The 12,394-nt window shown below is 52.2% G+C and overlaps 5 protein-coding genes across 5 annotated transcripts; 2 read left to right on the forward strand and 3 right to left on the reverse strand.

Moving 5' to 3' along the window:
• Positions 1-707: 707 nt before the first annotated feature.
• V8C40DRAFT_244549 (uncharacterized protein) lies at positions 708-1,152 on the reverse strand. Its single transcript, XM_083215683.1, has one exon. It carries the CDS (start codon positions 945-947, stop codon positions 720-722), a length of 228 nt encoding a protein of 75 aa, XP_083073856.1. The 5' UTR covers positions 948-1,152; the 3' UTR covers positions 708-719.
• A 1,493-nt stretch (positions 1,153-2,645) lies between these two features.
• On the forward strand, positions 2,646-3,542 carry V8C40DRAFT_244553 (uncharacterized protein). Its single transcript, XM_083215684.1, has one exon. The coding sequence runs from the start codon at positions 3,065-3,067 to the stop codon at positions 3,443-3,445; it is 381 nt and encodes a 126-aa protein (XP_083073857.1). The 5' UTR covers positions 2,646-3,064; the 3' UTR covers positions 3,446-3,542.
• A 936-nt stretch (positions 3,543-4,478) lies between these two features.
• Positions 4,479-5,951, forward strand: V8C40DRAFT_217732 (uncharacterized protein). Its single transcript, XM_083212187.1, has 2 exons — positions 4,479-5,024; positions 5,394-5,951. Exons 1-2 carry the CDS (start codon positions 4,619-4,621, stop codon positions 5,645-5,647), a joined length of 660 nt encoding a protein of 219 aa, XP_083073858.1. The 5' UTR covers positions 4,479-4,618; the 3' UTR covers positions 5,648-5,951.
• Positions 5,400-8,038, reverse strand: V8C40DRAFT_244558 (glucose-6-phosphate isomerase). Its single transcript, XM_083215685.1, has 4 exons — positions 7,076-8,038; positions 6,456-6,989; positions 6,276-6,382; positions 5,400-6,210 (listed from the first exon to the last, which is right to left on the reverse strand). Exons 1-4 carry the CDS (start codon positions 7,570-7,572, stop codon positions 5,690-5,692), a joined length of 1,659 nt encoding a protein of 552 aa, XP_083073859.1. The 5' UTR covers positions 7,573-8,038; the 3' UTR covers positions 5,400-5,689.
• A 613-nt stretch (positions 8,039-8,651) lies between these two features.
• Positions 8,652-11,837, reverse strand: V8C40DRAFT_244561 (kinase-like domain-containing protein). Its single transcript, XM_083215686.1, has 4 exons — positions 11,252-11,837; positions 11,023-11,151; positions 9,450-10,960; positions 8,652-9,370 (listed from the first exon to the last, which is right to left on the reverse strand). Exons 1-4 carry the CDS (start codon positions 11,271-11,273, stop codon positions 9,167-9,169), a joined length of 1,866 nt encoding a protein of 621 aa, XP_083073860.1. The 5' UTR covers positions 11,274-11,837; the 3' UTR covers positions 8,652-9,166.
• Between the last annotated feature and the right edge of the window lie 557 nt (positions 11,838-12,394).

Here is a 12,394-nt window from a genome sequence, read left to right on the forward strand (position 1 = left end):
CGTTAGCTTCTACCAAGATAGGCCAGTAACACGTAGGAACCGTCTAAACCGGAGGCTCTGGCTATCCCTGGTCGGTACAGGTACTTTGTCGGGAGATATGTCGCCTTTCTTGACCAATCATGTCTCACCTTGGCTGACGCCTGGCGCAGTTCAACAGCCCGTGGCGCTGAGTTAAGTGGAGACCAGTGACTCTCGTTTACGTGTTACGGTACATGTGCCTTGTTCTTGTGTAACGCTGGTATCTTTCCACGACTGACGTCTTGGCTTGTAGCGGTACCTCGGTGTGGAAGCCCGTACCTTGCACGAACTGCGCTAGCTGGGCGAGGAACGCACCTGAAACTCTGCTGCATTTGCTGCACTGCCCGTACCTGTACTTTACTCTAGAATCGTACTGTTTTCACATGTTGCCCATGGATCCGATTCATTCAACTCAGCCATATCGTCGTATGTAATTCAGCCCTTGCCTCATCTCATCTCCATTCTTTGCCTTTTCATTGCTCAACTCATTTCTTCTCTCCTGTTCACACGGTCTTGTGAGTAATGCGTGGCATGTTTGGCTCATCTCCTTTTTCCAATGCACGCCGACATCATTTTTGCAACGGTCGACTGTTGCTGTGCCACATCAGACTGCAGCAGTACAGCCAGAAAACAAAACACACGTTGGAACCTGACAGCATCATCATGACTTGACCCCCATTTCCGTTTCCAAAATAATGCCGTCAGACCTGGGGCCCAACTTGTAAAGGAACCACAAACCGTTTCTTCCCTGCTTTTGCTTCTGCTCCCCCATCAGCAGCACCGTCTCGCCTCAACTTGCTCTTCCATTCGACGGGCTTTAGGGGGGGCTGCCCCATCGCTCTAAAACAGTCGCCAGTGGCACGCCAAACAAGAACCAAGAATTCCTGCAGGTTTGCGCCTTTTGTGGCCCACCGCCAGACTAACGTCATCCGGCCGTCGTTTTTTCACGATAACGGGCTGCTGGAACTGAACTCGAGGCTCCCACAGGCTGGCTGCTAGGGGGCCTAGTGGCCTAGAGGGAACCCAGGGGGCCACTGAGGCGCCTGGGGTGGTCGCTGGAGCGCCCCGCTGTGGGAAGGCGGGTTTAGTGCTGAAGCAAGTTGAGCCCAGTTAGCCCAGCCCACTGCAGTGACATCAGAGACGCTTTGCTGGTTTGGCCTTTTCACGATGCAACGGCGATACAAGCACCAGCACAAGCACGATGCGATACACGATGCGATCCAATGCGATGCGATGCAGCCGCTACGGAAGTAAGAACTGAACCCTGCGTCACGCCCGCTTGCGAAAAGGGGTCGCTGTCGTTGAACCCTCAATGTCAGCACGGCTTATCGACACCTCCTGATATCATCAACATCATCCAGCCTGACCCGCGAGCCTCGTGTCGTGTCGACGGACAGCACGAGCCTTGGATGACTGACAGACTTGACTTGTCAACCTTTCTTACTGTCGTCCATCCCGAGTGTACGAGTACTTCAAAGACACGGCGAGACAGACAGACACTAACGCTTCGTTCGACAATGGAATAGGTCGCAATCCATCCGCAGTCGAGTCGTGGCTTGCCTAGCTAGATGCCACACCTCCGGCATGCTGTTTGCACATGCTTCCGACTTGACCCCTCGTCCAGCATCACATCCTTGCCCATTGCCCTCGACCTATCCTGAACTTAGACTCTGTCCCTATTCCATCCTGACCCTGACCACCCCCCCCCCCCCTTTGCCTGCCTGTCAACGCAAAAACTCAGATGCCAGATACTCGTGCACACATCGGACATGTGTTCTTGTATCTACGATCGTCGCCCACAGGGGTCCCAGCACAATGACGTATGTTGGGGATGGCCTCCACTTTGACCCGTGCTGCCAGCAACCACCACAGAAGCTGCAACTCGATGGCTGTGTTTCACATTCACGATGTGTAATGTTGTGTTTTCTGTCATCCAGCAGAAACAGGCTCTCGGGTTGAAATTGAGTTTGCTTCCCGTGGAGCCATCAACGTCAATGGCTGCTCTGCTCTGCTCTCACCAGTCCAGTTTGGCTCCCGAGTCACAACTATCGGCAACGGCGCTGGCAGGCTTCATCTCCTTGTCCCCCTTGCTTCGACGTGTCGTATCGTGTCGTCCATCTTTACACCGAAGAGGACGAAAAGAAAGAGGTTTGCGTCGGCACTACACCAAGCATCCATCCGAAGCCATCATCTCGTACGACTCTTCTCATGCATATTCACGCACGCTTTCCCCCGGGGGACCCCTCAGCAACTTGATTGTCTCCGCTCCAACTCCTCCCTCTCGCGCCAATACACGCCGGCGGGGAAGCCTCTCGATGTCGATCTCTGCTTCTTTCTCTTTGCTGCTGGAGCACATGTCGATTCTCGTTCGCTGCACTACATGGCGCTTGTCAGCCCTTGCTCCCGCTTTGCTCCTCATGTAAGTTGACGTCGGGTTGCACTTCAACTTCAAGTTTTGCTCTCGTCAAGGCATGTCTCACCCAAAAAGACGAGCGTTGTCCGTCATGGGAAAACAGGTTATCAAACGTGCATACGCCCGTTGGCATCAAGACGCATTGCAAACATGACAGAACCGTGCATGATGATGATGAGGACATTCGCTTCGAACCAGCTGTATGCCATCAACACACAGCTTGTCCATCTAGCCTCGGCCGTGATGCCTGCCCAAGTGAAATCGAGTTGTCGGATACGTGTACATGAAACATGGTATCCTCAGACTCGTGTGCTTTGCATGAAATCTACACAACTACAAGCAGAGTCAGCGCCTATCGACGATGCCCAGTGAGGTTATCCCACGCCGTGGATTTCCACAACCACTCACAGCCAAGCCACACACACACGGCTATCGGATCCAGGCGCCAAGTCTCAGCCAGAAGACGGGCCGACACTTGGACGAGCATTTGCGCGCTTTTCCCGTCGGCACCAGCAACAAACAGCAACAGCAGCCAAGCCAGGGGTGGCTCGGTTCGGTTCACGATGCCTCGTTTCGGCCTCGTTTTCGCCCAGCCCCTGGAAGCTGATAGCTGTCCATCGTAAGATAGGCCAAATGGTGAGATTCCGCTGCCAGCACTTTGTACGAGTACATCGTCAGAATAGCAGCCACGTTGCAGCTGCAGCAGAGCCCCTGACGGCAAATGAAAACGTGGTGCAAGGAGCTCACCGCAATACGCCACGGGCCTCTCTTTGCACAGTCAAGTCGACTCTACTCTCTCTTTCGTTCTCATGCAGATCAGCTCCCTCCGGCCTTGTTCGCCTGTCCCCGGAACGGCGGGCCCAATTGGCAGTGACGCTGCATTGTCGCGGGTCCACTGCGTTAGCAGGTACTTGCATCCTCCTCAACGTTACCTTGCGAATGCTTGGGACTTTTTATCAACTCCACGGCTATTCCCCCGAGCTCCCAAAAGCAGCGCCTCCGCCGGCTCCGTAGGGGCGGATCCACCGCACCGCCGTAACAAACCGGCCAACCAGTTGAGCTCCGTGAGGGCATTATGGAGCCACCGTTTCGTCTTGGCGGCATAATAGTGAACATGGGGGGGGAGCAGGCATGGCAGGCAAAGGCAAAAAGGGCGCAAAAGCGGCAGAGACCGGGGGTCGGTTGCTTAGGCTGAGGCTTGGCTTGGCCCTTTACATGCACTTACGAGATACGGAGAACTCGTACAGGTACAGTACAGGACAGTTAGCCGTTTTGTTTCCATGGCTTTGAAACCGTCGTGGACGGTGGCGGCTTTGGACTCAGCCCAACAAACACGAGGCGAGACAAACGGGCATGACTCGGAATCCCCGATCTCAAAGGCATACTCGTAACAGCAAACAAGGAGCACATGTCAGGTTACCTTGACGTCCTTGTCTCATTCTCTTCCATCTGCTCTGCTGAATTGTCAGTCGTCTTCGTCTCTCATCTCGGGGAGACTCAAAACTGCCTGCATGCCCCCTATTGCTGAGCCATCTAATTCGTTACGCAAGGGCACTAATATGATGTGTCAGTATATTGCCCGAGATAACGGCGAAACTTGTCATCCGCCAGTGCATCGAAAATCCCACGATATCAGCGCCGCCGGATTATTATCGACCACCAAAGCTGCGCTGCGCTGTACGCCCGCCCATTTGCCACCCTTTTTCTTTTTCTCCCTCTGCGGGTCTTTTTTGCTGTGACCATTTCGTTTTTACTGCCACGCTGATTTGAGTTGATTTGATTTGACGGGCTGCATATACCGTGCATGTATGCATGCATGCATGTTGGTGGTGGTGCTTTTGGCTGCCTCTTCCTTTGTTCCTTTTCTGGGTCTTTTTGTTGATGCTCCTGGACAGAAGCAGAACCATGGACTGCGCCGCTCTGCAAGATAATCATGACTAGGTCCCTTCCAATTCGTCCAAACTATCACTGCCCAGTTAAGTAACCGCGTTATCCCTAACGAAAGAAGCACCAGACGTTATATCACTCAACGCACGCCACTTTGTCCATGTCCATGTCCACGTACTAATAGCAGGCAAATGCCACAAGGCGTTTCACCACCATTAGCCTCTTTGTCCCTCCCAGCCCGGCTACCCCAAAGCCTCGTCCCGCACATTGGATTTGGATTGATTCCCACTCGGTGCTTGCATGCCGAGCCCGGGCTGCTCGAATAGGAAGTATGGGAACATTGACGGCCAACCAACTCTGCTCGATTGGAAAAAAGGCCTCTTTCACCCGAATGCTACCGTTCTTGTTGTGCTTGTTGGTTTCTTCAAGAGGCCAGATTTGATGAAATGGCCTCTACTCTCTCATTTTCCAGCCCGTCCATCCACTCTGCTATTACCCATCAATCCCATATGCTTATTCCCGGCCCGCCTGTCAATAACCACTCAAACCACCGCAAATACAACCCTCACCCTCACCCTCCCTCTTCATTATCGAGTCAACAATGAACTTGACTTGACTTGCATCCCGCCCATCACAACAACCCCATATGACCTTCCCCATGTGTGCATGTGCATCCCTGCGCCCCGGAAAATAATCTCAAAATGCAGTGAGTGACATGTGCTGTTGCTGGGTCCCGTCTCTTTTACTAGTTCGCTTGTGGGGACGGTGCCGGAAGAAAACGTGGGAGCTTGAGGGCTAAATGGCAGTAAACCACATGTTAGTCGGAGAAGTAGATGTAGAAGTAGTAGAAGTAGAGGTACTAGTACTCGACTCCTTTCGCCCAGAGGGTATTATGTGCATCGTATGGAGCTTAGATGAGAGCTAATGCATGTAATGTAATGTAATGGAGGCAGCCGGAATATCTCGAGGCACACACATATCACATCACAAACCTCGGGCGTGAGGAATGCATCATCATCACACAGAGAGTACACTGCTTGCTTCACATGCTGCCACATGCTGATCCATATGACAGATAGTACCGAGCATAGAGCATACATACACACACACACGCATCATCATCACCAATATCACATTTCAACAAGTGACTCATGCTACCTCTCACGTCTCATAGTTTCATCGTGCAAAAGGGCAAAAGGGAGAAAAAAAACTCATTGCTCGAGCCCGATTTATTTTCTTTTCATTAATTTCACAAGGCTTCCCTTCCCGCTCCCCCGTCATTTTCGCCATCCCAGACCCCTCCTTTTTCTCTGTATTTTCGGGGCATAGTTTTTGTTTTCCTATTTCTTTTCTTATACCGTATTCAACTGTTTAGATCTTGGAGAATGACTTGAAGGCTCCAATGAGGCCGCCAGTCGAGGCATCGTGGCCCGAGCCGTTGCCGGGCTCGTCGAGCTCCTTAAGAATCTTCTTGGCCAGGACCTTGCCCAGCTCGACACCCCACTGGTCGAAGCTGTTGATGTCCCACACGGCGCCCTCGACGAAAGTCAGGTGCTCGTAGTAGACGATGAGGGCACCCAGTTCAGCAGGGCCGATGACATCGCCGACGAGGATAGATGTGGTCGGGCGATTGCCGAGGAAGCGCTTGTGGGGGATGAGCTCCTCAGGGGTACCTTCAGCCCTCAGCTGGTCGTCCGTCTTGCCAACCATCAGAGCCTCAGCCTGAGCAAAGTAGTTGGAGGCAAGCATCTTCTGGTGCAGGTTGTCGTGGATGGGGTTGTGAGACTTGGCAGCCAGGATGAAGTCGGCGGGGATGAGCTTGGTGCCCTGGTGGACAAGCTGGAAGAAGGAGTGCTGGGCGTTGGTGCAGGGCTCGCCAAACAGGATAGAGCCTGATGAATTCATATGTTAGACTTGGTGATTTCTGACTTGTGCTTCAGGAGCAGGGAGAACCTACCAGTGGTGTACTTGGCGCTGGATCCGTCAGAGGTAATGGCCTTGCCGTTGGACTCCATGGACAGCTGCTGGAGGTAGGCGGCGAATCGGTGGAGGTATTGGTCGAAGCTAAGATATTGCAGTCAGTATCAATCACCACCGGCTCGTGTCCGAGAATCTATTCCGTGACATGTCAACTTACGGAGCAACCAGGCGAGTCTGGGCCTGGAAAAAGTCGCCGTACCAGACGCCAAGCAGACCGCCAATGACGGGAATGTTCTCCCTCAGGGGAGTCTCGCGGAAGTGCTTGTCCATGGCGTGAGCACCAGCGAGGAACTTGTGGAAGTTGTCGTAGCCAACGTAGAGGGCAACGCTCAGGCCGATGGCACTCCAAACGGAGTAGCGGCCGCCGACCCAGCTCTCAAAGCCAAACATGTTGGCGCTGTCAATGCCAAACTTGGTGACCTCGGCCTCGTTGGTGGACAGGGCAACAAAGTGCTTGGCAACATCTCCCTTGCCGCCAGTCTTCTCGACGAACCATGACTTGGCAGTGTTGGCGTTTGTGATGGTCTCTGCGGTGGTGAAGGTCTTGGAGGCAATGAGGAAGAGGGTGGTCTCTGGGTCAGAGGCCTTGAGAGCCTCAGCCATGTGAGTTCCGTCAATGTTGGAGACGAAGTGGAGGGTCATGTCGGGAGCGCCGTAGTGCTTGAGAGCCTCAGTCACCATGACGGGGCCGCTGTACAAAAGAGATTGGTTAGCAAGCATGTCTTGGCGATGAACTCGAAGCTTCAATTCAGCTCAGTTCAAGCTCAGGATACTCACAGATCAGAGCCACCAATACCAACGTTGATGATGTTGGTCAGCTTCTTGCCGGTGAAGCCAACCCACTCGCCGCTTCGGACCTTTTCAGAAAACTCCTTCATGTGTGCCAGGACGCCGTTGACACCAGTAGGACCGTTCATGACATCCTGGCCCTCAACCTGCATCTCCCAGCCGCCAACGTTTCGCAGCGCGGTGTGGTAGACGGCACGGTTCTCAGTGAAGTTGATCTTGTCACCGCGGAACATGGCATCTCGCTTCCTCTCGACGCCAGCCTGCTCAGCGAGCTTGACGAGCAGATCCAGAGTCTCATTGGTCAGGAAGTTCTTGCTGAAGTCGAAGAGAATGTCGGCTGAGCCGTCGGCCTTGAAGGTGCGGGAGAATTTGTTGAAGCGGTCGGCGTCAGAGGCAAAGGCCTCCTTGAGGACGAAGTTCTTGGCGACGTCGTCACGGTGAGCCTGGAGCTCCGACCAGGCGGGAAGAGTGTTTGCGGGAGCCATGTTTGGCAGAGGTCTGATGAGGATTCAATGAGGTTAATTAGCCAGTCTGTAGAGAGTTGCGGCAGTTAATTGAGTCGAGTTGAAACGGAGCAGTAGTAATCGGCAACTTCCGCTTGGATTGGGCTATGTTGCTCTGGAATTGGGCGTTGAGAAGACGCGAGGGCTGAATGGAATAGAATGGGAATGGGGATGATAATGGGGAGAAGATTAGAGAGAAGAATGACAGCTTGGTAGAGAGGGGAGAAGCAGCATTTAAAAGGCCATAGGCTATGCAGCGTATAGTTCCTTGGTGAGGTGAGGGTAGGCTATACGATCCGGTTCGAGTACCGTGGGATCGCAGCACATATTCCGGGCAACGCGGAAGTTGATCAAGGCAGATGATGGATTTGATGGGGATGGTGGGGGTGGCGTCAGGAGCAAAAAAAAGAATGAAGCCGGGAATGACGACTTACCAGGGGAGGGAAGATGCTTGATTAGAGATTGATGAGTGATGAATTGGTGAGAGATTGATGCAGCAGGCGGAAATGATTTCACTGGATGGTTCGAAATGCCTCACGATATTGCGAGGATGGGAGAAGAAGGAAGAAGAAAAGGAAGAAGCAGAAAATAGTAGTAGCACGACAACGAATGACTGTGGCGTCTGTCTGGCCTCTTTGCTGGAGGGGGAACCGAAGCTCAGCGCATTGATGGAGCTATCCAGGCGAAGCTGGCACGAGCTTTTGCGCCTGTTGCCCCTCACTAATGACCTCACTGAGAACCTTTTTTTGGAACTTGGCTGGCCAGTTGCCGCGCTGCTTGGCGTGCTTTGGTAAGCAGGATGCCCCGCAGATGGATTACCTGGAGATTTTAACAATCAATCAGTCAGATTAGAGTCAGTCGGGCAGTTTTATTAGGCACAGGTAGTCAAATCAGGCCTTGCATGTGCTGCATTGTAGCCTGCTGATTTGATTCGACTCTCAGGGAGCCTGTCCGCTGAGCAGTACATACTCCAGGGCGCATGTACATGTTCAATGTTGTCTATTTCTCCAGTGGTACAAGAGGCCAGAACTACATTGCATTAATACAGCTCAACCAACAATGCCCAACTCTGTACTACAATAATGACGATTCATTGAAATGATTGAAACAAGAGGATATAATTATAAAAACTAGTACCAACAATATCATCAACAAGCCAAACTCTCATACACGCTTCACTTGACAGCATCTTTGCAATAAAGCAGCTTGTATCAACCCTTTTTCCAATGATGCCTGCATCTCCCCGATCAATCTTTCCCTGGGCGACAAGATAACGAACAAAAAAGTGATGAAAAAAGTGAAAAAAGAAGACAACTCCTGTCATGATTTCCTGCTAAACTCCATAAACGTATGGTTCATCATGCATTGTTCAAGCCAAATATGGACCCCCTTTCCCGTGTCTGTCTGTCTGTGCGCTTCCATCGTGCAAAAGTCCAAAAGACGCTCGTCGCTCTCTACGCTATGCACGCAGCACAACCACCCTTGCCTTGTCTCGTTTTCGCTCCAAATCATGCTTCTAGGTCTAGTCTCAACTCAAATTGGTATTCGCCGAAAATAATACATCATGTCCAAATGCTTAGGGGTTGTTAAGGCTGCCCACAAACGACGGATCTCTAAGACTGCCGCCGGCATCCCCGAGGCCTGCAATGGGGCGGTTGTAGCTGAATCCTTGGAATTGATCTTGCATCGTCTGTGACAGCAGCGGCCCGTCCACATATGAATCTTGGGGAGCCTCGCTGGTAAACTCCTGGTCGAAATTGGCCGTGTCCATGGCATCCGTCTAGAGTTAATGGATCAGCAAGTTGTTCACAAAAGGTTGAGGAACGTCTTCTATTTTCTGCCTCCGAAATGTTACTTACCACGCTGGGCTTGAACGTAGGCTCATATTTACGCTGCAAGAGTTTGCGCCAATCAATGCCGTGGAAAAACTCATGAGATTTAATCTCGGACGAGCCATTAGCGCCGAGTCGCTTCTTTGGGTCCCTGTTAAGCAGCTTGGTCAAAAGGTCCCTGGCAGCTGGAGGCACAATTTCGTGAGACGGGAAATTCAATGGATCTGACAGAATCTTTCTGTACATCTCATTGGTATTCTCATCGTAGAACGGAGGAAGTCCCGTCAACATTTCGTAGAGCAAAACACCCAGCGTCCACCAGTCCACTGTCTTGTTGTATCCTTGGCCCAACAAGAGTTCAGGGGCGAGATACTCGGGCGTGCCGCAAAATGTGTTGGTCCGGTCTTCGTCCTTCATGTCTAGCTTGCACAGGCCAAAATCGCACAGTGCAATATGGCCTTGATAGTCGAGCAAGATATTCTCCGGCTTCAGATCTCGGTAGATGACGCTAAAACCATGCAAGCATTCCAAGGCGCAGAGAAGCTCGGCAGTGTAAAACCTCGCCCTGTTAACGTCGAACCGGTGTTCTTTTTGCAAGTGGTGGAAGAGTTCTCCTCCGTTAACAAAGGCAAGGACGAAATACAACTTCTCAGGTGATTGGAAGCTAAACTTGAGAGGAACGATGAAGGGATTGTTTATCTGCGCCAGCACAGACCGTTCGGCCAACGTATGGGCAACTTCCGATCGGGAAATGATGTGCGCTTTTCGAATCGTCTTCAACGCGTAGATTCGGCTGGTGTCCTTCTTGCGTACTTGCATAACCTTGCCAAAGCTGCCTTTGCCTACAACCTTTAGCAGTTCAAAGTCTTCAATCTTGAGCTTTCCAGCCCGTGTCTCGACAAACTCGACGCCAACCTTGATCTTGCCCGTGCCGTACTGGATGTCAACCCAGTCGACGCCGGCATGACCTTCTCCCTTTTGGCGCTGAGCATCAGTCGCCTTCTCGCGATCTTTCTTGCTGGCCTTGGAATCTTCGGCGGCAGGCTGTCTCTCCTCAAATCGTGGGTTTATCCGCGCGACGCCCAAGAAGATGTCCTGGCTTCGCCCAGACCCGGGAGGGGCAGCAGGGTTCCGCATGTACAGATGGATAACCAGCTCCGTCACTCTGGAAACGTCAAACTTGTATTGGGTATTTGAACCTGCCCACAGAGGGTTCTCGGGGTTTCCTTCGACCGAATTGACAAACACCTGCACCTTGTCGAAATCGATCAGCGCATAGGGCATATATTTGCCAGATATGCGCCCATGGTTAGTGGGAATCGAGCCGAATCCGCCGCCAGAAGAGTGCGGTCTTGCTCCGTTTGAGTCTGGACGGACAGAGCCGGATAAGACGCTGCCCGAAGAGCGCGAGCTCTGGTGGCTGGACGCAAAGGCGTTTCGGTGCTGCTCGGGAAGGGAGAAGCCCTGGCCTTCGTGGATGGTAACGACCAAGATACCGGGCTTCTTAATAACGGGCGCTTGCGTCAAGTCGTCTGCGCCTATAGTGATGTCAAGAGCAGTCAGAATCACCATCTATATCTATCCGTCGCTGGTAGCTTACCAGTAGCGCTTTCGCTAGTCGGCGTGGTGGCGCCTGGGCTCGTCCCCTTTTCATCTTTGTCGGTGATGGTGGAAGTCGACGGCGACCGGGAAAACGCGCTCAGCGGGCCGAGATGCGTATCTTTGAGTTCTGCGCAAGGCCAGTTAGTCTCATTGCCGGCAGCAGCGGGCTCCAAGACGGTGTCGGACGACAAGACATTGGGGACAATTGGAAAAGGAGAGAGACATACTCTTGGTCAGCTTCCACGACATGGTGACGGTTCCCGGTACGACCGCTCAACGGATAGCGATGCTAGAGTGGAATGATGGAACAATGTAATGCAAGATGGAAGACGGGAAGTAAAGGTAAAGGAATGATTCTGATAGATGATAGTCGGTAGAGAGGCTAATCCGGCCGACAGATAAGCAGCTGACGAGGGACTGTATCGAAAGGACGGGAAGCAGCCGCTTCTGATGCAGCAAGCCGGAGGCGATGTGACGGGCGTGTTTTGGCCTGTGGTTGCAGGGCCAATCAAACAACCCCGCAGACGTCGAACTCGAGGTGAGGATTGGATGAATCCACTTGGTTTGAGTGAGTGAGGGATGGCGGCTGGCTGGGGATGGAGATGCCCCCTATTTTTTGTGGTTCAAGGCTAATATTAAGTGAGGTGAGGACTGCGAGTAATAATAGTAGCCCGTCTGGTGCTGGTCTCTAAACTCCGAAGAGAACTGGGATCGATACAGCCGTAGAATAGAATAACAACAGCACGCAGATACAGATGGAATAATGAGGCTGCAAGTGAGGGGTGAGTGGGTGGGAGGAAAGGCAAAAGCCACATCAGCCATGGATATATATTAATTACGAGTAAATCCTTCCATTGCAACAAACGTCGACAATCAGGAGGAGGCGAAGCACTGCCTTGTACTTTACTCCGTAGCGTCTAGCGAATTGAGGAATCTGGGGCAGCCAGTCGCTTCCCGCAACCCGGTCCCTGAACCTGCTTGTAGCGGGAAAGTATCACAAAGACAGGGACTGCAAAATGAATATTCACACACAAACAACATCACTAAGAGCACGATTTGTGTGGATCAGTTGTAGCTATTCTATGTGTATAGTTACTCTCTTGTGTGTTTAAAATCTTCCAATTCATCTGGTTTTTTTATACCAGCTTTGCTGCTGTACTGTAGCATTGCCATGTCGCTCCCTTGTACCTACAGTCTGCAGCGGGCGCTAGCGCTCTCCGTTTAACGGGCACTGTGCATGTTGCAGGACGCTCGGTACAATGTCTGGCCTAGCGCTGTGCAACGGCTGATGATGCTGTTGGGCAAGTGATCGAGTCCTGCATCGCACAGTGCGTGCATTTGTAACGATTTGTAACGATTCGGTTGAGCAT

Source organism: Trichoderma camerunense (genome assembly GCF_050948025.1).
Source record: "Trichoderma camerunense strain CBS 138272 chromosome Unknown V8C40scaffold_8, whole genome shotgun sequence".
NCBI lineage: Eukaryota > Fungi > Ascomycota > Sordariomycetes > Hypocreales > Hypocreaceae > Trichoderma > Trichoderma camerunense.

Excerpts from the sequence above, each read along its gene's own strand:
- V8C40DRAFT_244553 (XM_083215684.1), top strand. The coding sequence starts at position 3,065 with ATGGTGAGATTCCGCTGCCAGCACTTTGTACGAGTACATCGTCAGAAT.
- V8C40DRAFT_217732 (XM_083212187.1), top strand. The coding sequence starts at position 4,619 with ATGCCGAGCCCGGGCTGCTCGAATAGGAAGTATGGGAACATTGACGGC. Across the intron at positions 5,025-5,393 it reads GAAAATAATCTCAAAATGCA|ATAGTACCGAGCATAGAGCA; the intron begins GTGAGTGACATG and ends TCCATATGACAG.
- V8C40DRAFT_244558 (XM_083215685.1), bottom strand. The coding sequence starts at position 7,572 with ATGGCTCCCGCAAACACTCTTCCCGCCTGGTCGGAGCTCCAGGCTCAC. Across the intron at positions 6,990-7,075 it reads GGTATTGGTGGCTCTGATCT|CGGCCCCGTCATGGTGACTG; the intron begins GTGAGTATCCTG and ends TCTTTTGTACAG. Across the intron at positions 6,383-6,455 it reads CAGACTCGCCTGGTTGCTCC|CTTCGACCAATACCTCCACC; the intron begins GTAAGTTGACAT and ends GCAATATCTTAG.
- V8C40DRAFT_244561 (XM_083215686.1), bottom strand. The coding sequence starts at position 11,273 with ATGTCGTGGAAGCTGACCAAGA. Across the intron at positions 11,152-11,251 it reads GTCGTGGAAGCTGACCAAGA|AACTCAAAGATACGCATCTC; the intron begins GTATGTCTCTCT and ends GGCCTTGCGCAG. Across the intron at positions 9,371-9,449 it reads CTACGTTCAAGCCCAGCGTG|ACGGATGCCATGGACACGGC; the intron begins GTAAGTAACATT and ends CATTAACTCTAG.
- V8C40DRAFT_244549 (XM_083215683.1), bottom strand. The coding sequence starts at position 947 with ATGACGTTAGTCTGGCGGTGGGCCACAAAAGGCGCAAACCTGCAGGAA.